General features: G+C 43.2%; 1 protein-coding gene across 1 annotated transcript; it reads left to right on the top strand.

Annotated features, from left to right (window-relative positions):
* The first annotated feature begins 10,569 nt into the window (after positions 1-10,569).
* ndufa10 (NADH:ubiquinone oxidoreductase subunit A10) lies at positions 10,570-26,203 on the top strand. Its single transcript, XM_083642450.1, has 10 exons — positions 10,570-10,701; positions 14,072-14,240; positions 17,389-17,604; positions 17,818-17,904; positions 18,787-18,908; positions 21,174-21,253; positions 22,178-22,232; positions 22,361-22,446; positions 23,036-23,144; positions 25,899-26,203. The coding sequence occupies exons 1-10, from the start codon at positions 10,627-10,629 to the stop codon at positions 25,965-25,967; spliced, it is 1,068 nt and encodes a 355-aa protein (XP_083498576.1). The 5' UTR covers positions 10,570-10,626; the 3' UTR covers positions 25,968-26,203.
* The last annotated feature ends 1,385 nt before the right edge of the window (positions 26,204-27,588 follow it).

Here is a 27,588-nt window from a genome sequence, read left to right as displayed (position 1 = left end):
TTTTTGCCGGACCCGGAACATGTCAGGGATTCACTGACTCCCCATTGTTGAAACATGCATGCACGAGTGTGACTCCCCATTGTTGAAACATGCATACGCCAGTATAACTCCCCATTGTTGAAACATACATACACAAGTGTGACTCCCCATTGTTGAAACACTCATGCACGAGTGTAACTCCCCATTGTTGAAACATGCGTACACGTGTGTAACTCCCCATTGTTGAAAGACTCATGTGTGAGTGTAACTCCCCATTGTTGAAACACTCATGCACGAGTGTGAATCCCCATTGTTGAAACACCCATGCACATGTGTGACTCCCCATTGTTGAAACATGCATACGCCAGTATAACTCCCAATTGTTGAAACATGCATGCACAAGTGTGACTCCCCATTGTTGAAACACTCATGCACGAGTATAACTCCCCATTGTTGAAACATGCATACGCCAGTATAACTCCCCATTGTTGAAACATACATACACAAGTGTGACTCCCCATTGTTGAAACACTCATGCACGAGTGTAACTCCCCATTGTTGAAACATGCGTACACGTGTGTAACTCCCCATTGTTGAAAGACTCATGTGTGAGTGTAACTCCCCATTGTTGAAACATGCATACACGAGTGTGACTCCCCATTGTTGAAACACTCATGCACGTGTGTAACTCCCCATTGTTGAAACATACTGTACATACACGAGTGTGACTCCCCATTGTTGAAACACTCATGCACGAGTGTGACTCCCCATTGTTGAAACATACTGTACATACACGAGTGTGACTCCCCATTGTTGAAACATACTGTACATACACGAGTGTGACTCCCCATTGTTGAAACACTCATGTGTGAGTGTAACTCCCCATTGTTGAAACATGCATGCGAGTGTAACTCCCCATTGTTGAAACATGCATACACGAGTGTAACTCCCCATTGTTGAAACATACATACACGTGTGTAACTCCCCATTGTTGAAAGACTCATGTGTGAGTGTAACTCCCCATTGTTGAAACATGCATACACGTGTGTAACTCCCCATTGTTGAAACATGCATGCGAGTGTAACTCCCCATTGTTGAAACATGCATACACGAGTGTAACTCCCCATTGTTGAAACATACATACACGTGTGTAACTCCCCATTGTTGAAAGACTCATGTGTGAGTGTAACTCCCCATTGTTGAAACATGCATACACGTGTGTAACTCCCCATTGTTGAAAGACTCATGTGTGAGTGTAACTCCCCATTGTTGAAACATGCATACACGTGTGTAACTCCCCATTGTTGAAAGACTCATGTGTGAGTGTAACTCCCCATTGTTGAAACATGAATACACGAGTGTGACTCCCCATTGTTGAAACACTCATGCACGACTGTTGTGCAGCAGCGGCAGCAGTAGTCTAAAGGCCCAATTATACTCAACGTTAAAGACGGAGACGGACAGAGCCTTCTGTCCGTACTCTGCGTTCATTTCGTCCGTTTTCTGTCCGTCATCTGAAAGCTTACTGATACGCATGAAACGGAGCAAAACTACACACACACTCATACATTTGACTCTCTACTGCCCACTGGTGGATATATTGCTTAACATGATACCAACGTGAAAGACGCATGGAAGTATGTGGGCAGTGACGATTATACCGTTTGAAACGGACGCCCTTATTTACGGATGAAAATGGAGTATAATTGGGCCTTTAAAGGGCTTAAAGGGCCACTTTTGCTGATTTTCAATCAGCTTTGTATCATCACAAAATCAGTAGTATATATGCAAATGAACAATGTTTAACTTTTCTCCATCTTGCCTGGACCGAGAGCTCCCCGTTCATTCACAGAACTTCCTGGTCCAAATGATGTCATAATGATGTCATCTGGAGCAGTTTTGCCATGGTGCCACTATTACTGTCACTATCACTATCATTATTGCTCTCTCTACCTTCATTCACAGTACAACGACATCATTATGATGTCATTTGGTGCAGGAAGTACTGAACGGGGAGCTCTCGGTCAAGGTAAGATGGAGGGAAGTTAAACATTGTTCATTTGCATACACATACTGATTTTGTAATGATACAAAGCTGGTTGAAAATCGACCTTTAACTAAGCTTGCCTGTCTTATAAACCGGGCGAATGCTGTAGATGTATGTATGTAGATACTGTAGATCGTGTGATTTCACAATGTGTTTTTGTCCGTGTCCGTGCAGCATGCGCCATTAGTGCTGCGTCTCCTTCAACACTTCCTGTAATCCAGTTCATGGGCGTGTCCAATGCATCATGTGCCATTATCTAGTGGTGGGGTTCTTTCAACACTGCCTTTAGCCCAGTTCACGTTGCCAGGGACGTCGCTTACCTCCACCCTCCTCCGCCGCCTCGAGGGACAGCTATATTTAACCCTGCCTGCACATGAGCGTTCTGTGCATGGGGGCTGTAACAGGATAACAAAGCAGCCATAGTGCCGTTCAGACAGCGGGAGAGGAGAACATGGCGGCTGCCTGGCCACAGGATTTGACGTGCGGTTGTTGGCGAGCCCTTTGCGCAGCTGTTCCCATGGGTTTAATCCATTCAGCCTGTTTGTTTATATGGCCACGGCACATTCCTGTGTGACAGCCGTCAGTGCGCAGTCATCGACACCATAGCTCCATGTCTTTATTTCCAGATGAAGTCTGGAGCGGCACTCGGCTGTGCTCAGCCCCAAGCAGTGGTTTTTAGCGGGGACGGCAGGCTATACCTCACCGCCTTTTACTGCTCTGCACCCGCTGCCCCGCTGCCCTCGGATAACTGAGCAGAAAACTTGCTTGCATCATTCTGACAGAGTTTAGTCTTGCACTGTGATCTCTCATCGGGGTTCCCCCCAGCCCAGACCGTGAAAATCCTTGAAAGTGTGTGGATTTGAGAAGTTATAACAAGTCACATACTGAGGAAAACCCTGGGATTGGTATTTGTCTGAAGGATGAAGGATTTCACCAGGATTCCTTGGCTCATCAAGATCACGAGTAGAAACCTGGTCCCAGTTGCACAAAGCACCTTAGGTTAAGACTTCCCCTACAGTCAGAGTTAAGGTGTACATAAAATAGAATCGGCTGCACAAAACACCCTAAAATCTTCTCCATAAGGTTAAACATTTGAAAGAAAACATAAGCACAAGATTTAAGGGTGTTTTATGCAGCCAATTCTATTTTATGGACACTTTAACTCTTGACTCTAAGGGAAATCTTAACCTAAGGTGCTTTGTGCAACTGGGCCCTGGTCTTATTCTGGCCAATGGCATGTCTTAAACCAAAACCATTGAGTCCTTAAATGTGACCCAACAAGATCTTGAAAGTCACTAGTGTGACTAGTGGGAACATGCTATTCTTGAAGCTGAAGCATTACAATGTTTTAGCTATGAATACTTAGGCATGTGTGTCTGGGATCGGCTTTCACAAAACCAGAATATTGAATCCAGCTCAGTTCTCTTCTCTCTGTGCGTTGAGCGAAGCCTTCCTGAGGCTACGAGTGGAAAACTAGACGACCACCACCAGGCATCAGCCGGCTCGCATGACGGTGCAGCCGAGCTGCCATTTGCAGCGAGCGAGCGAGCGAGCGGCCTCTGAAGCGCGGAGTCCCTTTCTCAAACAGGGAGCCGAGGCTGGGGAGGAAGTGCGAGGCCAGCCCCTGTGGGAAGGGCATAGCGTGTGAAGGATGGAAGGGCATTTATCACACAGTGAGATGCAACCCGGCCCCCTATTATACACTCGACCACGGCTCCATTAAAATTAACATCAGGTCGTATAAACTGGCTGCCCTGGGAGTGTCATGGGTTGTGCTCATTTGCACTTGTGCGGTTGCAGAGTTTAAGTGTGATGTTATTAGCTAACTATGGCAGCTGCCTCTGTGCGTTGCGATGGGGAGCTGATGGAGAAACCACAGCGGCGGTCAGCAGCCAGGCGGACGGCTGTAATTGCTGCCCTGTGTTGCGCCTTCCTCTTCCTCCCAGACAGGGAGGAAGAGGAACAGCCTTTTTTCTCTCTCTCCAATTCAGTTTAGTTTCAGTCCGTTTAGGTAGTTTCCAGAGTGGGTTTGCTCATTCCAGTTTAGTTTGAGTGTATTTCTTTCATTATTAGTTTGAGTATTAGTTTATTTATTTATTTAAACCTCCTAACACCCTGTCGCCTCACAGCTAGAAGGTCCTGGGTTCGATTCCCACCTGGGACGCTGTGAGCGCTGAAGGGGTGCATGCCCGTCCGCATGTCTTCGAGTGCCCCCACCGCCCGGGTGGGGTCGTCCAAAAGGGCCTTTCTGTGTGGAGTTTGCATGTTCTCCCCGTGCCCCCTGGGGGTTTCCTTCATATAGGAACTCCCTCACCAAAACATGCAATATCCTGGTCGCTGAAGAGGTGCCTCCTCTGGTCGTTAGGGGCGCCTGTTCGGAGGGAGGGGAACTCGTTGGAATAGCACGATCCTCCCACGTGCTATGTCCTATCCGGTGAAGCTTCCCCTGTCAGGTGAAAAGAAGCGGCTGGCTACTGCCCATGTCTCGGAGGAAGCATGGAGCCAGTTTCGGCTCTGCCCAGATCGGCAGAGGGTGGAGCAGCAACCAGGATAAATAAATTTAAATTAGCACTAATGGGGGATAAAAATGGGATAAAAAAAAATCAGGAAGGGGGGATATATATATATATTTTTTTTAAATCCTAAGAGCCAAAAGAAAACTACATTATTATTATTATCATTATTATTATTATTATTATTAGTAGTAGTAGTAGTAGTAGTAGTAGTAGTAGTAGTAGTAGTAGTATTATTAGTATTATTAGTATTATTATTATTATTGTTATTATTATTATTATTATTATTATCATCATTATTCTCTTGGATGCTGGATGTAGCCTGGTAAACCATGCAGATCTGTGAACTCACATTCTGTTTCGTGAGTTCAGAGATCCAGATGGTTTTAACCAGGCTATGCTGGATGATGAATTGCAGTGAATTCTATGCATTCATGTTTTATCGAACGTCCCTTGTTGAGGACATTGACTCTGTTCATGTGAAAAGACCTCCAGGAGGCATGAAGGTCCAGACACTCCTCCTCCAAAAGGCTCCACCCCTTGCGGCATCGTTACCCTGAACTCTCAGCAGCATCCTCTACTGTAACCTGTCCCATTTCACCCTCCTCATCTGAAATGAGTTAATGGAGTAAATCTGGTAAAAAGTGAAATATTTAGTCCTGTTGTCCTCATACGAGTACTTCAGGTTTAGCAACGTCGTAGCTTGTTGTTACTATAGTCTATTGCTAACATTTGTAAAATTGCTATACCATATCAAACTACAACTGTTATTAACCCCATGGCACAAATCAGTGCCTAATATTCCATGCAGGGGCCCGACAATCATAATAAATTGACACACACATTTACATCCATAGACATTTCCCAGTGAAATATACAGTAGATATAAAGGTGGAGGGAACATCAAAACACTCAGATATGTGATCAACATTAAGAAGAGAATAAGTACAAAAAACTCCAAATGTCTCTGAAGTGCAAACAGATCAATTAAGGTGTGGGATAGTTCAGAGCCATATGTCATGTCAATTAGCACTCAACGCTAACAAGAGGCATTAGATGCTCTCATAGGTGTGCCGAGACATGCAAATACATAAAAGCAACACCCCAATAGATAAAATGGGTTGTCATAAATAAACTATAATAAATAACTGCAAAATAGGTCAGTGCATGTACTGCAGGAACAATAATAAATGTAAGTGCAATTAGAGCATAACATTAAATTGGAGTTCATCATTAAGGCCTTATGGTGATCAAGTTTGGTCTGTTTGCACTTCAGAGACATTTACGGAGTTTTCTGTACTTATTCTCTTCTTAACATTTATCACATATCTGAGTCTTTTTATATTCCCTCCATATACCTACTGTATATTTCACTGGGAAATGTCTATGGATGTGAATTTGTGTGTCAATTTATTATGATTGTCGTGCACCTGCATAGACTATTAGGCACTGATTTATGTCATGGGGTTCAACCAAATTGCTTTGTCCAAATTGGTTGACTCATCTCTGCCTATATAAACAGTCCCCATTGTCTTTGTACTCATCTCTGCCTATATAAACAGTCCCCATTGTCTTTGTACTCATCTCTGCCTATATAAACAGTCCCCATTGTCTTTGTATCCAGATACCAGATGAAGGTCGCTTGACCGAAACGTTGTATATTTTTTTATTTAATAAAAGTTTAGCGTAAGTGAAGTCAGTGTGCGGGAGTCTTCTGCTTCAGTGACTTATCCTGTTCCTCCAATGCACCTGACGCACATGGTAGTGCAAAAGACCACCAAATGCACAAGGACAAGCGTATATGGACCTTAGTTGTGATATGCGAGTCATGCTAGATCAAAATGAATTGCACTATTGCAGTAGCCTTCCTGGTAAGGTTTTATGAAGGTGGGCAGAGCACTAAAAAACCTATTTTGGTTGCTATGCTTTTCCAGTTGTTTTAATGATAAACAATGCAGGCAAATTGCCTCCCCACTGGCACTGTTAAAGCCACTCCGGGCTGCAGAGAAGCCAAATAAAAGCTGCTATAAAAGCAGGGGAAATTTGGCAGAGATGAGCTGCCAATTCCCTCAGCTGGCCTCACAGGGCTCAGCCGTGAGACCTGAATGTGGAGTATTGTTGTTTTACGGCACTGTACACTATTCACTAATTACTCTGGTTCCTGTGGGTGTGTGTGTGTATCAGGATGTGTACACAGTAAGTGCTGGCAACTGTGTGTGTGTGTGTGTGTGTGTGTGTGTGTGTGTGTGTGTGTGTGTGTGTGTGTGTGTGTGTATATATGTATGTGTAGCAAAGTGATAGGAAGTTTATGTGAGTTGTGTGTGTGTGTGTGTGTGTGTGTGTGTGTGTGTGTGTGTGTGTGTGTGTGTGTGTGTGTGTGTGTGTGTGTGTGTGTGTGTCCCTCTAATAACCATGGCCTGTACAAGTTTCTTCCCCCCGTTTCTTCCCGTCGGCCACAGCAGTTTACCATTTATTTCCAATCAGTCATCCCAACCCAGTCGCCAGAATAAAACGTTGGCATTTTACGTCTGCAAACCAGGCATATGTACAATATTCCAAAGAAAACGTAGGCAAAATACGTTTCTAAAACGTGCCATTTTACGTCTACAATCTCAACGTAAGTTTGAAACATCCATCCATCCATCTTCATCCGGGATCCGGGATTGCGTCGCAGAGATAGCAGTTCCATTAGGGGACCCCAAACTTCCCTTTCCCGGGTCACATTAGCCAGCTCTGAATTGGGGATCCCGAGGAGTTCCCAGGCCAGCATGGAGATATAAAATCTCTCCACCTGGCACCTGGCTCCGGTCTGCCCCATGGTCTCCTCCCAGTTGGACATGCCTGGAACACCTCCCTAGGGAGGCGACCAGGTGGCATCCTTACCAGATTCCCGAAACACCTCAATTGGTTCCTTTCTACGCAAAGGAGCTTGGGCTCTACCCCGAGTCCCTCACGGATAACTGAGCTTCTCACCTTATCCCTAAGAGAGATGCCAGCCACCCTCCTGAGAAAACCCATTTCGGCCGCTTGTATCCGCGATCTTGTTCTTTTGGTCATGACCCATCCTTCATGACCATAGGTGAGGGTAGGAACCAAGATCGACTGGTAGATCGAGAGCTTTGCCTTCTGGCTCAGCTCTCTTTACATCACAACGGTGTGGTAAAGCGACTGCAATACTGCTCCAACTGCTCTGATGCTCCGGCCCATCTCCTGCTCTGTTCTCCCCTCACTCAAGAACAAGACCCTGAGATACTTGAACTCCTTCACTTGGGGTAAGGAATCGGACTCATTCCCTACCTGGAGTAGACAACCATTGGTTTCCTGCTGAGAACCATGGCCTCAAATTTAGAGGTGCTGATCCTCATCCCAGGCACTTCACACTCGGCTGCGAACCGATCCAGTGAATGCTGAAGGTCCCAGACCGATGATACCATCAGGACCACATCGTCCACGAAAAGCTGCGATGCAATCCTCAGCCCACCAAACGGCAACCCCTCTCCGCCCACGAATACGCCTCAAAATCCAGTTCATGAATATCACAAACAGGATAGGTGACAAGGCGCAGCCCTGGCGGAGGCCAACCCCCACCGGGAACGAGTCCGACTTACTGACGAGAACCCGCTGACACAGCTCTCACTTTGGGTGTACAGAGATTGGATGGCCTTCAGTAGTGACTAGTGAGCCCCTCAACCCCATACTCCCACAGCACCTCCCACAGTATCTCCCAGGGAACCCGGTCATACACCTTCTCCAAATCCACAAAACACATGTAGACCAGATGGGCATACTCCCATGCCCCCGCAGCATCCTTGTGAGAGTGAAGAGCTGGTCCGTTGTTCCATGACCAGGACAGAATCCGCATTGTTCCTCTTTAATCTGAGGTTCGACTATTGGCCGGACCCTCCTTTCCAGCACCTTAGAGTAGACTTTCCCCAGGAGGCTGAGTCATGTGATGCCTCTGTAGTCTGTAGTTGGCACATACCCTCTGGTCCCCCTTTTTGAACAGGGGAACCACCACCCCTGAGTCTGCCACTCCTTTGGCACTGCCCCAGACTTCCAGGCAATGTTGATGAGACATGTCCTCCATGACAGCCCCTCAACACCCATGCCTTCACCATTTCTGGATGGATCTCATCAACCCCCGGGGCTTTGCCACTGTGGAATTGTTTGACTACCTCAGTGACTTCCTTCAACATCCTGGAAACATAACGGTAGTTAATTTGAAAACCTTGCTGCCTTTCCTTTCCTTTGGTTATGTTTAGGCAAGTAAAACAACTTGGTTAAGTTTAAGCAACAAAGCAACTTGGTTATGGGTTTAGGCAACTAAAACTTGGTGATTAGGGTTATGGTTTGGAGTTAGTAAAACCGAAAGGAAGAACACTATGTGCCTCACTCAGGAGTTGAACACGTGATCTCTCCCTTGCAAGATGGGAATGCTACAGGGTTAGGGTTAGGGGCTAGTTTATTTAGGGTTAGGTTAGGGTTAGTCTATGATGTGTATAACGTTATTTGTGTATAGAAAAACATGATATGCAACAATTGGTTGGAGAATGAATTGCACAAAGGCACTGACCTGCTCCCTGTGGACACGGCCGTTAATGCAGCATTCAATGTGTATTAAGTTCTGAAAAAAACTCAAGGAGTGGATGAAGAGGAAATGGATGCAAGAATAGAAATCTGAAGTTTGGATTATTTTGGTATAATAAAAGATGGTCACACTAACAGTTTAAGCTTGCTTAGCAGTTAAACCGCAGCCTATATTTGAAACACTGGCACTCTGACTGAGCTGTGTAATATGAAGAGGTGTAACTGACGGTAGGCCATGTTTACATTCATGGTTTCCTAGACGACAGAGGAAACAGCCAGCGAGTCACGCTCATGAGCTGACAGAATGGAGGTGTTATGTGAAACCTTCTGAATTCAGGTGTGAATACAGGGCTGACTACATGTTAAGGAATAGGCGGGCCCAGCGAATGCACAATCAATAAGCTGTGGGATAATTTATAATCCATTTGTTTTATTTGGCATAATGTTTTTGGAAGGAAGAGCTCTGTAAACTGTTGACACAATGCTAATCCTGATCTAATCCAATCCAATCAGCAGCATCCCCACCATGAGGCAATATGCATTTGTACCAAAAACAACTCTAGATGTGTTTGTTTTGGCAACAAAACTTCTAACCCTCTGTACCTATCGACGGAGCCTTCCTACAGCAGACCTGGGCATTATGTGGCCCGGGGGGCAGAACCTCATGATGGTTCTGTCTGGCCCGGGAGGTCTAAGACAAACCATACCATTTTACTTATGAAGCTAGACAAATCTAATCAATGAGATGACCTGAATTGGCTGTTTGGAGTGATTGTCAATATAATAAATGCCAAATAATAAGTGCACAGTATGTTTTCTATAGCCTAATTTAATCTAGGGATATAAGAGGTTATGGCATGACAATATTTTTTGGGGGTCCGGACAACAATCTTGGTTTCTCATGTGGCCCCCCAAGAAAAATAATTGCCCACTCCTGACCTACAGTATACCGTGCAATACCATCTTGTCTAATAACACCATTTTGTGAATATGCATGAGTCCACAAACCAATTGGGATCTTGTTCCTATCACACTCAACATGATACGCTGCTCATTCTCTGTATCTGCAGCCAGTGTATTTTTATGAGATGGCTGTGGGTTTCTCTGGCATCAGTGGTGGAAGAGCTTTATTTGAGATGAATCATTAACCCCACCTACTGGAGAAAACCACAATAAGCAATGTGTGACAGAGCCAAAAATAGACACAGGCCAGCTCCCTCCATAAGATTTTTAGTCTCGGTTACATACAGGCTTGGGAAGTACAGTAACTGATTACATGTAATCCGGTTACTGTATTGTAATAAGGACACACAAATGTAACTAAGTTACAGGACATGAATGTAATCAAGATTACAGTTACATACAGGCAAGGACCTGACATATGTTTGACGTATAAAGTATGCGACAAAAAAAGCCAAAGCCCTCACTCCTTGTGACGTAGTATTCCGGCGCCTCAAAGCGGAGGGCGATTTCTTGGGTCAGATTTGGAGGACAGTAAACATGGCCCTGAGGGTGACTCGCTTGGTCATTCCGTCGGGAGTAGCTGCTTTCAAAGCGGTGTCAACTGCACAGAAGGTACGGACAGAGAATACGCGTTCATAGTAGAAGCTTCTTGGACCTATTCAAGTTCACAAGGACATGCTAGTGCGCTAGGTTAGCATCACAGTCATTCGCCAACAAGCTGATCAATTTGGCGTGACAGCGTCACTTGACAGCATCTAATTACTGATTTAACCAGCTGGGGTGGCCAACAGAACAACCCACCAGCACTTCGATATGCTAAATGTTTACATTTAGTGGCACGACACAGGTGACTGAAGTTAGTATTCCAAACTGAGCATTTCGAGCTGTCACCAAAGCTACTACGCTAGCTAGCTAATGTTATAGCCTCGATAATAACGTTACATTCCGTGCGTAGGAGAAATTGATTTGAGACCTCAACTAATCGTTAGGAGGATCCACACTCCAACTCGGCATAAAAGCAGCATTTATTCAAATGAAATGCGACATTTAAATGCCTGGTGGAAATGTGTCACGTTATAGCGCATTTACCCTGGGGTTTCGTAGGTCTTGCGTCTTGTTCTGCGAGATCTGGGTATGTTTGCCGATCAGGAAGGCAACATTAAATTGACGTATTTTTTAATGCATTTTGGCGTTAGTGCCAGCTGTGACAGTCATTTATTTAAACTGAGAAGGCTATTTGTAGTCCGTTATCATAGCTGTCATTCAGTGATTCGGCATTAGGTATCAATAAAATAGTAAATAGCCAATAGTAAATGTTTTGTGTGTGGGGCAGTGTTGATAATGGGCAGCATTGGCGAAGTCTGACGATTTAAATAGGACGAAACAGCGTGACGTCACTTGCCACCCAGAAATGCGCAACCCCGCGGCAGTTAATAGTATGAGTTGTGCCAAACAAACAAAACTATACATCACATCGCTTATATTTTGACATTCTGAGTGAGAGCAGAATTAGCACAAGAGTTTGATGTATAATATATGCATGTCGTGTAAGTTGTGTGAACTGTCGCAGTTTTTAAAATGTAAACAGAGTCAAGCCGGCTAGAGCAGACACTCACGCCTCATGCCACTTGTGCTCCATAGGGTTCCATTGCCGTTGCCACCCAGTGAAGCGGTTTGTTTACCAAAATGCTGCTCGGCTGATCCCTCGTATAGCTTACAATGCAAATATTCACATTCACATTTCTGGATTTAACATTATGCTCTCCCATCTATACATGTGAGTAGCTTAGTTGTGATGCACACTTGTACACTCCTAGCCTCAACGCAAGACTCATCAGTCATTCTTCCTTCTGAAGAAGGAAGAATGACTGATGAGGCTCACACTCCCCCTGTAAATCTGTAAGCAAGTGTGCTTACAGATTTACAGTAAGATTTCCAGTAAGTTCTGTTGTTTTTATTGTAATTGTTACACTCCATTGTTTTTAATCTATATCCTAATTTCTGGAGTGGAAAAAAAGACGAGAACCTAATTTCCCATGGGGAGCATTAGTTTATGCTAATCTCAAAGTCATTCGTATGCCATATGCAGTTCTCCTAGTGAGGATGGTCAAAGATGATAGAAAAGGCTGTGTATCCTATTGTCTGCTTTAACTCTTTAACTATTAAAGCCTTTGACACCGTGAACCATGATATACTGCTATTCAAAATGAAGGCTATGGGTTTTAACAGTGCTTCGCTAAGGTGGGTAGAGTCATACCTAAGGGGGAGGAAGCAGGTGGTGGAAGTGAATGGCATTATGTCATCTTCACTAGAGCCAACTTGCGGGGTGCCTCAAGGGAGCATTTTAGGTCCAGTCTTATTTCTTTTATATGTCAATGACATGAAATCTGCCTGTGAATGTGACTTGCTTCTCTTTGCGGACGATGCGGCTCTACTGGTCTCACACCAGGATAAAGGGGAGGTAGAAATTATACTCAGCCGAGAACTACTCAGGATCAGTTGCTGGCTGGTTGATAACAGGTTGTCCCTCCACTTAGGTAAGACAGAAGCCATTCTCTTTGGTTCTACCATCAAATTGAGGAGGTCTCCGGGGTTTAGGGTGGTGGTGGGAGACGTAGAGGTCTCAGCTAGGGAGGAGGTCACATACCTGGGCTGTGTGCTGGACAACACTTTATCAGGAGAGAGCATGGCGCAGAGGGTAGCCAAAAAGGTTAACCAGAGAGTGAAATTCCTCTCCAGGATTTCCACCTATGTTAACAGGTACGCTCTGGAAATCCTAGCGGGAGCACTGGTTCAGTGTCAATACGACTACGCATGTTCCTCCTGGTACACCGGCATCGCAGTGTCACTGAAAAACAGGCTCCAGACAGCACAAAATAGATTAGTAAGACTCATTTTACAATTGAATCCTAGGACTCACCTACTACAGTCTCACTTCGACAGCCTCAAGTGGCTAAGAGTAGAGGAGAGAGTAACACAAATCAAACTCGGCATGGTACACAGGATAGTTAACAATGCTGTCCCAAAATATCTTAGACATTACTTCACCAAGGTCAGTGACGTACATGGGCACGGCACTAGAGGGAGCCCCACAGATTTGGTCCCAGTAAAATGTAAAAGATGCATCGGCCAAAATTCCTTTCTTTATTCAGCGGCAGTAGCCTGGAACAGTCTCCCAGCTGAGATTAAGACAATCAGCCCCTATCCCTCCTTCAAAGGTAAAGTCAAGAACTGGATCAGGAGAAACAGAACCTGGACTTAATGTGTTGTGTTATATTGTGGTATTATATTATTATATTATATATTATATTATATCTATATTATTATATAGTATATAATATTGTATGGTAATGATATGTAATGCTATAGTATATTATAAAATATTGTCCAGTATAGGTACATGTAGGATGGATTTGATGGTAGCCAAGGTGTATGAGGTGGGGGGCGACCTGTTGTCGGCCAGCCAGTAACTGAGCCGGTGTCTCACTCGACCCTATATGTTATGAGATCTTATTTTATTTTATTTATTTTATTTATTTTATTTGATTATTTTTTAATGTATGTTTTTATTAGGATTTGATGGGTTTATTTTTTAATAGCACAAATTGTCTTTTATCTTATTTTATGCTTATTTTTATTGGTTATTCACTGTGCCCCACTTTCCCATATCATTCTCCCCCCTGCGTGGCAGGCACACCCACGCATCACCCTCAGACTCTGACAAGTGCTTGTGGCACTCACACTATCACACACTTACACACATCCAGACATACACACAACAGTACACATTTTATAACAGTCATCATGAGGACCGCAATGGAAATAAGCTGTCAGCTTTATTGCGTTTTTATCCTTTTGATAATGGTGGGCCTGTGTATGTATATATGTATATTGTATATACTGTGTATTCATTATCAATAAAGAACTCACTCAATCAAAAAAACTCCACATTGCTAATGAAAATGGTGTTTTTGTCATCTAGGCTGGTGTTCACACAACCTCAGTGAGAAGCCTGCGGTATGGCTGGTGGGCCTATGCGCTCGGTGAGAGGACAACGCCCAGATTCAAGGAGTACAGCAAAATTATCTCCATTGATGGCAACTTGGCCTCAGGCAAAGGAGCACTGGCCCAAAAGCTGGCTGACAAGCTGGGTAATTATTCGATTGCAGGGGTGTACAAATGACTTTTTTCCACTGTGCCAATACACTGAACTGTATTAGTGCTGCACGATTTGGGGGAAAGGTGCGATTAGCGATTATGGTAGACAATATTGCGATTGTGATTGCGATATAATAAACAAATGGTATCTAGGGATGTGCGGGCATTTTTGAGTTTTTGACGGTATGATAACCTTGGACAAAAATACCACGGTTTCACATATCACAGACTAAAATACATGAAATATGTTACAATTTAAAATATATTGAAACTAAAAAAATAAAACAATTTGAAATAAAATTATCTTTACAAAAAAATAAAACATTTTGAGACATTTGCCTGTCCCAAACATGTAAAAAAGAAACACCCAAAAAATAGAAACTGCACTGTGTTACAGCACATGCAAAGTTGCAAAGTTAGTTACATGTCTGTCCAGTAATACCAATGATACACCCCGTTTATTTATTTTGTAGCGACAGATGGCCAATGCCACACTCACGTGACGCTTCTTGAGAGAGAGGTGAGGTAACGTGCATCTGCAAACTTTATCGAGGGACCATGAAGGCGTCATGTGACAGGCTAGTTAGCCTGGAGGTGCTGCTGCCAGTGCTGGCAGCTGCTACAGTGTTTTGCTGCTATCAACCTGGTTAATCTCGCTATATTCTTCATCACAGCAGGTCATTACCCACTGTGCACTTAATCGTGCTAGTTCTGCATAAGCACCTGCAGCTCTCTCCTTATTTTACTGACGTTTTCACTAATCACACGGCTGTTTACATGCGTTTCTGAACGGCTAGCTAGTTATTAGCATAGCTTGCTGTTAGCGATCATGGATGTTCTCCCTCTCCCTCTCGGTAAGATGTAACATTGCTGCGCATAACATTACTTATTTGCGGGAGTGCATGGGAGAAGTCTCCCGCTCGTGTTGATGTGTGATGGCAGAGAAACGTGTGTTAGCTGCGTCGCGTGTAACGTTAGTTTAGAGGAGGCTCTCTCACACACACACACACACTCAAAAAAACGTGAAAATATTATAATAATCGCACACTTTTGCGGTTATGTAATCGCATGTGTTGACATCGCGATTGCGATGGCGATTCGATTAATCGTGCAGCACTAAACTGTATCAGCAGGGGGATAGGCTACTATTGAATTAACAGATAGTAAAGAAGGGCTGTTTGCACGGCAACCATATTTACAGATCAGCAGAACAACTTAGAATGATTCCTTCCATCAGATATATAGTAAATGTTTTAGCATTTCAAAGGCCATTTGGGGCTGTGGTGGGCCAACAGTTAGAGAAGCGAGCTTGTGTGTGACCGGAAGGTTGTCTGTTCAATCCCCGGGACCGGCAGGATGAATCTGGGTGGGGAAAGTGAAAAGGCAGCGCTTGCCCCTCCCTCATTACCACCACTTGAGCTGAGCAAGGCCCTTAACCTCAACCGCTGCAGTGGAGCTGATCAGTGGCCAACAGATCAGACTGTGGTTCTACTGGTCAGATTCCAGGTATGAATGTGTGTGAATGTGAACAGGGTGCCGACTCTGGCTATAAAAGAGGGCTTTCATGAAAGAGCAGGTAGCTTCCATTATTTGACTATTGTTATGAATAATTAATGGAATTTACCATTGTATATTAAGTGCGCTGCAATTCTTTCATAGGATTCCTGTGAGTGATGGATGCATTAGATTGCACCCATATTCCTTTACTGCAGCCCTGGAGAACATGAGGCCGACTTTATGAATAGAACATTTTTTTCACAGCCTCAAAGTGATCGATGGTACAATATTGTATTAATGGTATGCCCACTGCCTTAATAGCAGGCAGTGATATACCTATTGACCTACACATTTACATTATCTGCAGTTTTCCTCCTGCAGTCGTCTCTAGCCTTGCCAGCAGTGCTGTTTTGCTGTTCCAGTCTTTTTGTATTGCTCATCATATTCATTATAATAGTTTGTTGTTTTCTTGAGAAGAACACAAATGTTGGTAATCAATTTCCTTCCCACACACACTTTTACAGTCTACTTGGTGTTTTGAAATTCTCAGCAGCAGATGTTTACATAACCCCACAAATATCATTGCTTATTTTTTTCTATTGCTTATTTTTTCTATTGGAGTGGTGGGCTTTATGATATTGCCTTTCTCCCACTGACTGAATCAAATGACATTTGCCGCCGTGGCAACCTAATTTCCCTACAGAGATCAATAGTTTCATCTTCTTCTCTATCTTATATCCTCTGCTCTGGATCTAGCCCCTAACACGTGGGATTGTCTATTTCTTATTACTAACTCTGCCTCTTTTTTTATGTGAACACGCTGGACTGGAAAATCCTGGGTTGACATAGTGAGTTGATTAGCACCTTTGTGAGACCAGTTAGTCAGCCATTGTTAGGTTTTGTGAAGCCAGCTGTTGCAAATATACCTCGACTGTATTGAACTTGCTTTGTGAACGAGGCCCTGATGACAGCAGAACAGCAAGAGAGCTAGGGGCCGCAGTGTTGACACATTTGTTGTAGTATTTATCGCCTAACAAAAAAAGTGTTCCCTGGCAGTGTGTCCACATTTTGTCCTCTGTGTGTCGTTTGGCCTGCATAAGAAAATTACAGTTGGGACGAATGTGCTTATTAAAAGTGACAAGTAGGTTATTGTGCAGCGTGTCAACTTCCTTGTAGAATCAATGGACCCTCGTGGTTTGAGATAATAAGATGACAAACAAGTGTGGCCTGAGTTTATTTTTGAAACAATTAGCTCGTCTACTTCCATTCTTTAGCATTCTTGTGAGTCATGTTTTTTTCAAAAGTTGCTTTAGCATCTGAAAGTGTGCTTCCATTCTACAACACCTTTTAAAAGTGTTTTCCCTTGGCGGTGCTTCGATATCACGCCAGGGAAGAAAATCACACAATCGTTTCCGTTGTTTGTTTTCCTAGCGCTGACAAGAATTCAAACCGTAAAACATTTTAAACACATGTCAAAAAGCTTTCAGCTGCCCTCCGCTGCAGTCCTGCCAAAGTGACATTCCGGTCGTGCATAGCAACAATGTGGCAGCGCTGCCGGGTTATTGTATGTCGGAAGACACATTTGATAGATGCTGTAAATGAAGATTTATGGTGAAAAGGGAAACATTGTGTCCATATCTGCAGGGATGCTCTACATGCCCGAGCCCGACGCGTTTTACTTGGACAAGATGACCGGGGAGAAGGAGCCGCTCTCTGTCGACTACAACGGTATGTGCAGCCTGGAGAAGTTCTACACGGACCCGAAGGCTGCGGATGGGAACTCCTACAGGCTACAGCTGTGGATGTACACCATAAGACTCCTGCAGTATTCCAACGCCATCGAACACCTGCTCACCACAGGTATTACTGACTCAAAGGATGAACAGAAATGCAATGTGTGTGTGTGGTGTTTGTAACTCAGTTAAGAAAAGAAAAGTTCTCTAAAGATATATTTGAAATATCTTATGTACGATAAAGACATGTAACATAATTCTATTGTAAAACCTCAATGATCTGGATATATTATTAACAAATACGCCACATTATTGTTTCCCCCAACCTTCTCTGTTGAAGGCCAAGGAGTGATCCTGGAGCGGTCCCCCTTCAGTGACATGGTGTTTATGGAGGCCATGTACAAACAGGGCTACATCAGGAGAGAGTGTGAGTATTGCCATTAGAGTTCCCACGCTCATGACATTCCTGGAAAAGATTTGGAATTAACAGTGTTTTGGAAAAGGTTGGGAATTTGCACTGTCTTTGGCTGTTAACAATTTGTTTATAAAAATCCCCAAATATATGTAAATACATTTTGTTTTTGTATTACTAATTTAAAATCTAGACCTGCGCTGCACAGGTTGATGCTTCACTAGTATCACGTGATATTCATAGTGTTCCTGTGTTCCGGAGTTCACTGCATGTCTGAAAAGGGCTTTGGGTGAAGGGCATGGTGCTACAATGTCAATTGTATGTCATGGATGGTCATGGGAATTATATTCTGGCTTCTTGAAAAGTCATGGAAAAGTTAAGACATTTTGTCTGTGAAAAAGTTTGGGAACCCTGTGCCATGTAAATCACATCAAAGATGCTACCAAGAGTTGTTGCACTCTTTGATCATTTCATTTGACCCATAATCCATAATCATGTGTCTGGAAAGTGGCTGCAGCTATGTGTATGTGATAGGGTAGGTAGGTTAGCCAGCCATTCATCAAACTCGGCAGTAACAGAATAGCGGCGGGTAAAATCTGCGACCTGAGCATTTGACCTAATTTGGAAATGTACTACAGCTGTGAACACAAGACTTGTAATTAATACAACACAATGATAGGGTGCCTTCTGATAACACTGGTGCTCAACTTAACTCAAGTCAACTCTTAATAACTGTCAAAACTAAATGAATGTCTGCAAAACGGTTTAGTTTTCAGATATGTGTGAGATCATCATGTGCAAAATAAGTCAGCATTGTTTTTCGGTGAGGTGCCCCTCTTAAAGTTTAGCCTTTGTACAAAATAGAAATCTGCGTCTCCTGTGCTCTCTGGGCTGCAGGCGTCGACCACTACAATGAGATCAAAGGCATCAGCATCTGTGAGTTCCTGCCGCCGCACCTTGCCATCTACGTGGACCTGCCAGCTGAGGAGGTGCAGAAGAAGCTGAAACAGAGTAGCGAGGTGAGCATCATGACATCTGTAATATTGTGTTTTGGCCTGCAGGCATTATAACGGTCTTGTTGGAAACTTTTGAAAGATTTAAGAATCACTGAACACTGGTTCAAAAGCATTGAAATGATGACAATGGTTACTGTACATCGTACTTTTTCTGACGTGCCGTTGAATATTCCTGGATAATAATTACAGGAGGAATATATTCTGCTGAGATTACTGCTTAATTCCAAAGCAACAGCATAAACAGAAGTATTGCCCACAATATACAGTATGTTCATTTTAGTGTGCTAGAATGCAGGATCATTTCTCCTCAGTAGATGCTTGTGTGGAAAGGTTTTATATTGACACCAGTGCCAGAAATATGGCGCTGCTACTTTCAGCCAGCTGTTTCAATTTGGCTGATTCTTTGTTAGCTGAAGATTTCAACTAATTGAGAATTTCTCTTCCTTCTGTGACATGTGCGTACTGCGTAGTGAAGTGAGATAGCAAAAGAAATATATATACAGACGGGTGACACCATTCCCAAATTATTTTTGCTTTGTTGTTTTGATGACGTCGGTCCAAAATCTTCCATAGGTGTTGAATTGTGTCATGATCTGGTGACTGCGAAGGCCATAGCATAATGATTCACATCATTTTCATACTCATCAAACCATTCAGTGACCCCTCGTGCCCTGGGATGAGGGTATAGACCTTATTCCATTGACGTCACTCACGTATGGGCACGCTCACCTCACTCCAGTGCCCAGAACTGTCTAATCAAATCATCTACGCGCTATGGCCCGCCTCTCAACCCTCTTTCATCAGGCATCTCAGGCAATATCTGTTTTTAGTCTGATACGTCTCCGACCCTCGCGCCACTTGGGTTCAGCTCGTCTTTAATGTGAGACGTGGGGAAATCAAACACAGCTTTAAGTGGACCTTCTCCTCAGACAAATGCCTCTGGTCATGTCACAACTAATTATTTTTTGCTTTATTGCATGCGTTGCACATTCAAACCTCTCACCAGCTTACACTTAGCAGGCAGGAGGCCCGCTCACCAAGCCGGAGCAGTATATAATTGTAGCCTAGGGAATAATCCACTCTGAAGATAATCACCAAACTTTACTGGAAGTGAGTGTCTTAAGAGTTAGATATGGAGTTAGTAACATATGCTGCCAGTGTTATGTAGCCTTTTGTTTTCGCCCTGGCCAATAACTCTGCAGCTCTGAACAAACACCTTTTAATCCATTCTTTGGACACTGCTGTGAATTCATTTGAATGTTTTCACCACTCTCTTTATGTGACGTTTCAGTCACATTAGTTTGAAAGCGGATTGCTTCAAGCTTCTGTCTTTTGAACATCATGAAATAAATGGCACCTCTTTCTTTCTATTCATCTCAAAAACTGTATGAATGGACACGATCCGGGTAGTGTAGCGGTAGATTCCCTGCATACCAACACAAGGGTCGCAGGTTCGCACCCCCGTGTTACCTCTGGCTTGGTCGGGCGTCCATACAGGCACGATTGGCTGTGTCTGCTGGTGGGAAGCCGAATTAAGTGGATGTGTCCTGGACGCTGCGCTAGCGCCTCCTCTGGTCGGTCGGGGCACCTGTTCGGGGCGGAAGGGAACTGGTGGGAATAGCGTGATCCTCCCACTTGCTATGTCCTGCCGGTGAAGCTCCCCGCTGTCAGGTGAAAAGAAGCGGCTGGCAACTGGGCATGTGTCAGAGGAAGCATGGTGCTAGTCTACGGCTCTCCCCAGATTGGCAGAGGGGGTGTATATATATATATATATATATATATATATATATGGCAAGTCTGTTGAATATAAATTCTGTTAAGCTCATTATTGACCTCCCAAATGAGGATGTGATATGCTTTAAAGTGGTCAGTGGAACGTCTATTGGAGAGGCAATGATGCACGAGTCCAACTTCTTCACCAACTCGGTCAATTAATAAATCATCTGCACTTGCAGCCAAAGCCCGAATAGGATTTTAAGTACAGTCCTTGCGTTTATTTTCGCTACTGTTGGAGAGATGACTTTGACTTTAGCTTCAACCAAAATGAGCTCAAGTGACATGCTACCCAAAGTCAACATGCTCTAAGCTTTGTCTCTCTCCCATAGCTTTGTTCAGGTCTTCCTTCTTTCTTTTTTGTAGTTTTGTCTGGACTCTTCAGGAATGTCAAAGTGATACCATGTCAAGTGTCAGGGGAAATTTGAGAGAAGCCTTCTTTTGGCACAGGTATTTGGGTTTGATTAGAAGTAAATACTGTTTCTTTATTCCCAGCCTCATCTTCAGAATGTACCCCTGGCGTATCTGAAGAGTATTGAGGAGGCCTACAAGAAGACGTTCCTGCCCAAAATCAGGTGAGTGAGTGGACTGATGGATAGGATGTGGATGAGATCTCAGACCAAGTTAAGATTCAATTGATGTTGAACTTTGGCAGCACATTGGGTTGTGTAGCTTCCTAGTCATGATGAAAAACCCAAAACCTCTGTTATCTGTTGCTCCAGTAGAAGAGATTAGAGAAATGTTTTTTTAGGAAATTTTAGATGCTGACTTTTGATCACTTATTTTGTGCATTTTGTATGTTTAATTTAATTTGATAATTATTTTACTGTGAGCTATGAATTTAAGACTAATTTAAAAATGATTTACTTTACATCCTTGTATTTATTCTATGCTGAATTGTGGTTACGTGAATCGCTTTCTTTGTTTATTGAACCCTTCAGTTTGAACAAGTGTAAGGGCCTATGTCCACCAACTGCAGTACAGTTCCGTGCAGCTGCCTGAACAGACCCGCACCCATGTAATCTTGTCAGACTCATGCAGATCCAGCACAAATAGAAAGGGTGCATAGTTTTGCTGTACTGCATACAGTATGTTGCCCACCTAACATTTAACATAGGCGCGAGTCTGTTCCGGCAGTTTTACCGGAGCCGCACAGAGCTCAGTGGACATTGGGCTTTAGACCAGGCAACATCCAGTCAGAGGAAACTTATGCTGATGGAACGAAGAAAATATAGTATGTTTACCAATAATTGTAACTAGGCAAAAGCAGTATGGGCCGGATTTTCTTTGTCAAAATCCTGTCTCAAACCTTTTTTCGACTGTTTACAATTTACTGCAATTTACAAGAGAATCACCCGATTTTGGTGTTGTATCATGGCCAGGAAGCTACACAATCCAAGGTACTGCCAAAGTTGAACATTAACCAGTTTGTGGATTATTTTTGGTTTATTTTATTTTCCGTATTATAAATTCAAATTAAATTGTTATTTTTCTTTCAGTGAAACTGCAGAAGTGCTCGCATATGATGCAACCCAAGCACAAGATGTTGAAAGGGTAAGAGTATAGTAGCTACTAGCTGGACTTCTGAAACTGTGACCGCAGCGTAAGAATTATTAGTTTGTTATCGTGACCCTAAATTGGATTTCCCATTATTGCATAATATACATTTTTCCTGTTGGCAGGTGGCTGAAGACATCGAGTATTTGAAGTTTGAAAAAGGAGCATGGCTGGAGCAGGATGATGTCACCTACCACCACATGAGGATGCTGTGAGTACCCCATGATTCAAATGCAAATCACAGACCTGAGATCTGCAATGCAAAGTCAGACGCACACAAATCTATCATAATGCCAGTCGCTGTTTTCCCTCGCTATTATGGATAAAATGCAAAAGCAGAATTGAACCAGACAGAGTGATCAAAATGCAAATCTCTTCTGAATCCTTAATGTATGCGTTGCCCCGCTCATCTTTCACTTTCTGCCATGTAGGGCTGGGCAATATATCAGTATTATATCAATAATCTTGATGGACTAGATATCGTCCTAGATTTTGTATATCGTAATATTGTTATATGGCACAAGTGTTGTCTTTTCCTGGTTTTAAAGGCTGCATTACAGTAACCGATGTAATTTTCGAAATTTAACGGACTGTTCTATTATTTGCCTTTACCCAATTAGTCATTATATCCACATTACTGATGATTATTGTGTAAATATTTTGTGAAAGCACCAAGTTCCAACTGAACATTTAGCCCACTTTGTAGAAAATACAGAGATATATATCGTGTATCGCCATTCAGCCTAAAAATGTTTTTCATATTTCTAATTAGCCTGGTTGTCTCTCTCTCTCTCATACAGGGTGGAAGACAAGCAGAGGGTGGCGACCCTGACCGCCATCCCGAAGTTCCTGCCAGAAGTCACCGTCGGGGCTCACGACTACGACGAGAAATACTACGCCTACAAATCGGTACGTAGTTGGAAAAGATAATCTCTCCCGGACTTTATGGGTGGCACTGCATCATCCAACATGAGAGAACCGGGGTCATGAATGATATACCACCACACAAGGATCACTTCTCCCTCTATACCATACTCTCTCTTGCGCGGTTTCCTGTGTTCTGCTTATAATGAATAGCGACATTCCTGCGCCCTCTCCAGCGTGAGCTTCACTGCTCATCGGTTGCGACTGCCACTGTTTCCAGCGCAACTCATTTTCTCTCTGCTGAAATATTGAATGACTTTGCAAGTCAGAAGCAGGCAAATGCCAGAAGCAGAATACTCCGCGAGGCCCCCGGTATCATTAGTCTTGCAGGAAACATTCGGGTCTGACATTTTCTGTTTATTGACTAGTTTATTCTCCCCCTGCTGAAAAAATCAGGCTGCGTAAAATGCAACAGGAGACTCCGACCTGACATTTTGTGCCTTGCCGGAATGGCAGTGAAGACAGCGGGCGCGTGGGTTTTTGCAAATGTGTTACGCGGCGGCTTGTGCTTTCGGAATTCCTCTCTGTGGCTTTGGTGTTGACAAAAGTGCAATCTTTGGAAGGAGGAGGGTGGGATTCTGATCGGGTTGGATAATGCATACCGAAACCTGGTACCTCTGCAACTGGTACTCACCGGACCGAATTGCAACGCACATTTAGGTGCCTCATTGCGGTGCCATCCCAGAGCTGCTCAGTGAAAGATCCGCCCTCAAGTGCTCCGAAACCCGCGCCCACCCGCACCTTCACTAACATTATCGTTTGGAGCGCCCCACTTGAAATCCTCTTTGAATTAAAATTGTTTTAACGCCAGTATCGGGAAAATACAAAACGATACAAATCCGTAGATGCTGAGTCTGGGTGTCCTGTGTATGATGCAATAGAAAATCAGAATCTTGATTGGATACCTACATTCAATCAAAAGCCACACTACAATAAAATAGACTTTTGCAAAAAGCCCAAGCAGAATCAATGAGCTTCATTGTTCTCGTCACAAGCCCTCATCACTTTTACAATCATGACTGATATTTGGCAGTCATGTTATATTTTGCTGATTATTGTCAGTCTAATTGTAAACTGGGTGTGAAGGTCACCATGCAGTAAAAAAGGCACAGGATTTAACTCAGGTTTTTGTTGCCCAAATGCCAGGACTAATGGCATGACAAAGTGTCAGTGACAGAGAGCAGCCCGGCTGTCTATCTCTCTGTCACTGATGTGGCTTCACATTAGCAGTAACTCATAACATGCTGTTTGCCAAGGGCTCGGTAGTGATGGACTGCAATGTCGCCCCTAGTGACACAAGCACTTTGCTATAACATTAGTCTTGACTGTCATCCCAAACCCAAGGATGGATGAGTCTTGAGTGGCTCCTTCTTCAAAGCTTAAGGGAAAAGGCCGGGATTCTTCAATCAGATATCTTTCAAAAGCCAGCCCAAGTGTCCTTTGGATTCAGAGAGTACCTACGTATTGGCGTCATCTACTCCACATGTATTGCTTGACCGTAGATATTTGGTCCATAGTGCAAGTATTGAGACATTGAGGTAAAACTTGACCCCTTAGAGATTGTAATCTCTATTTAATTATTCATCAATGTTAGTTCAGTAGACGAGCAACATTAGCTCCCATCCCAATATTTGTGAATGTATGTGGATACGTATATTATCAATTCTGAATTTGCGTTTTATTCCTCAAGTTTTTAGCTTCCCTGTAGTTTCCACTGTTCAGTCCTGATGGCCTTGTATCATTTAATTCTAAACTGAGATATGCCAATTGCTAGGGCTGTACCGAATAGTTCGGACATTTGAATCGTCGTTCATAATGCTGACCGTCATATTTAAAAAGCAGCATTCGAATCCAAATCAGTTTAGTGCACTTTGCACTTTGCAGTATGCTTCTGTGTGTGGCTTGTGTGATTATGTTAATCTTGAATTGTTCCCATTGCCAGCATATTGTGAATGAACAAACTACTAGAGCTTCATGAACATGAATGGTTGATTGAGAAGACCAGAGATCCATCCTAGTACAAGATTTTGTTCTGTGCAATTTTCACTGCAGCTATATTCATTAAATGTATTCAAATGTATTATTATTATTATTATTATTTAGGGTTCCCACGGGTCCTTATTTTTTTAAATGTCGTGAATTTAAAAAAATAAAATCAAGGCATTAAAACATTTTTGAAAATAGACATGGGTTATTGAAAGTGCTTGAATTTGGGGGTTTTCCTGCATAGAGAATTACAAAGTGGCCGCCTTCGCTCCGCTTCCAGCTCTTGACAAGTGAAAAAAAAGTTTTTTCTAACAAGCGTTAGTCGGTGGATTTCTGTCATTTGCAATTGCAACTAACAGCACAGCTGAGAAGTGTTCACACATTCAAGCCTCTCTTTTTCATTGTTGTCTGTGAGCTTCTGTAAAGCCTGCTACTTCTCATTATAAAATTCTCAGTTACAGTATATAGCCATAATTATCCTTGCCGTGTTGGTCCCTTGAATTTGGGGAATTTGGCCTTGAAAGTCCTTGAATTTGATGTTGAAGAAGGTGTGGCAACCCTGATTATTATCATCATGACAATGTTACGTCAGACATTAGAACATTCGTGCAAAACCTCAATAGAATATTTGAATGTGAAAAAATTACATTAATCTAATCGCCCTGATAACTCCCCGAGTGGGCATGAGCGGTTTGCTTCTCAGGTTCACGGTCGTGTTCCTTCAGTTGACTTCAGTGTGTCTTCTCTCTGCAGCTCCCTGGTAAGAAGTACGCACATGGCTACAATGCAGACGTGGGAGACAAAAACATCTGGCTGAAGTGAGAGTCAACCAGAAAACATCTGGCTGAAGTGAGGGTCAACCCGGCTCCGGTGTTGCTGTAAATGAGTCTGTCGCTAATCAGCCAAACATTTTCACCTGTTTGATCTGCCCCATGGGCGGAACTCTGTACACTCTTATTTGTTCCAGTTGTTGTCTGCTGCTATGAGCCAACTCTGCACATCCAGGAGGAATTGTACATCCTTAATAATATGTATGTATTGGAAAAAATAAACTTTAAAGCTCAGAAATGTCTGTTTTTCTCTCATTCTAATGCTGCGTTACAGAGATGTTGTAAAGTGGGGAATTCCGACTTTCTACCAGATAAAATGCAAGCGTGCCAAAGCCACGCCCTCTTCAGCATCCACACCAAGGGATTTCATCCGCCATTCATGTTTCCATAGACGTTAAGTGAAACGCTTAGAAAAAATGGAGATTCAGTAACATTTAGAATCATCAATCATGAGAGATCATATAACATTTCACTCGGACCAAAAATAAATAAAAATAAAATGTTTTTTGTTCAGAATCAGAATCACTTTTATTGCCACAGTAGGCTATGTAAGATTACATATGAGGAACTTGATAAAACAACATAAAGACAATCACAACATTGCAAGTACAGTCCAATACAATATATACATAATTACATTGTTTACAATCCGACATCTCGCAGTTATCTGTTCAAAGTGATGAGTTGAAATGTCTGGACCTAAAACACCTATTCTATTCATCAACTCCAACTCCATTCCCGCATCCATCGGACTGTGAACAATGACCGTAGCACAAGCAGAAGGCTTGGCACGGATATCCGCTCTACACCAGAACCTCAAAATATCGCCTCTCTGTCCCAGAGTCTTTAGTCATCAGACTGATCGACTCTGGGTTCCCACATTGCATGATCTTAAATCCATCAAAACATACACATTAGAAATTGTAAGGTTGCTTGGTGATACTGATGGTTGCTTATGTTTTTTGCTAACTAGTGAGCTAATATTGCTAAAGACAATTTGACAGCTGTTGTGTTGGTGACAATATTTTATGCTGGGCAAAGAAAGTCATGCATGTTTGTGTCCATGTTTTTGTCCCTGCTGTTTTTTTCTGAGCTGGATCAGGTTGTAATTGCGTACCACCAGCTGAGAGTTTCTGGCTTTGGAATGGAATGGAACATAGCGTAACAGCTCGTCATTTCACCCCCCTGTGAATCGAGCCCCAAAGTAAGGCACCTGAATAGGTCGAAATGGAATTCTAATTAGCCGGGATGTTGCTGTCACGGCAGCTCTCCCCCTGCACAGAAATTCACATTAATTGGCACTCTGTTGCTGTTGTGGCTTCTCTGTTCTGTCATGAAGTTGCCATAAAAGATGTAGCTATATGTACAGTATGTGACTGTTGCAGTAACTACAGGACTGGATTCTTACCCTTTTAATAGTTTCACTACTCATTGCCTTCAGCTGGATCCTCATGATTTGCAAGTCATTCCTGTATTCATACATCAGACAGCCAGTTCACAATCGGTGTCTCCTTTTGAAAACATTGTTGCCTCAATGGTAGTGTGCTGTGTGCTTTGAGTGGCCTACTTGGTCTGAAGAATGTTCCTCACTCACAATTCAGTGATTCTTTGAA

Source organism: Poromitra crassiceps, assembly GCF_964638095.1.
Source record: "Poromitra crassiceps genome assembly, chromosome: 8".
In the NCBI taxonomy this organism is placed as follows: domain Eukaryota; kingdom Metazoa; phylum Chordata; class Actinopteri; order Beryciformes; family Melamphaidae; genus Poromitra; species Poromitra crassiceps.
The sequence above is the reverse complement of the archived record's forward strand: the minus strand, read 5'-3'. Positions and strand labels throughout refer to the sequence as shown.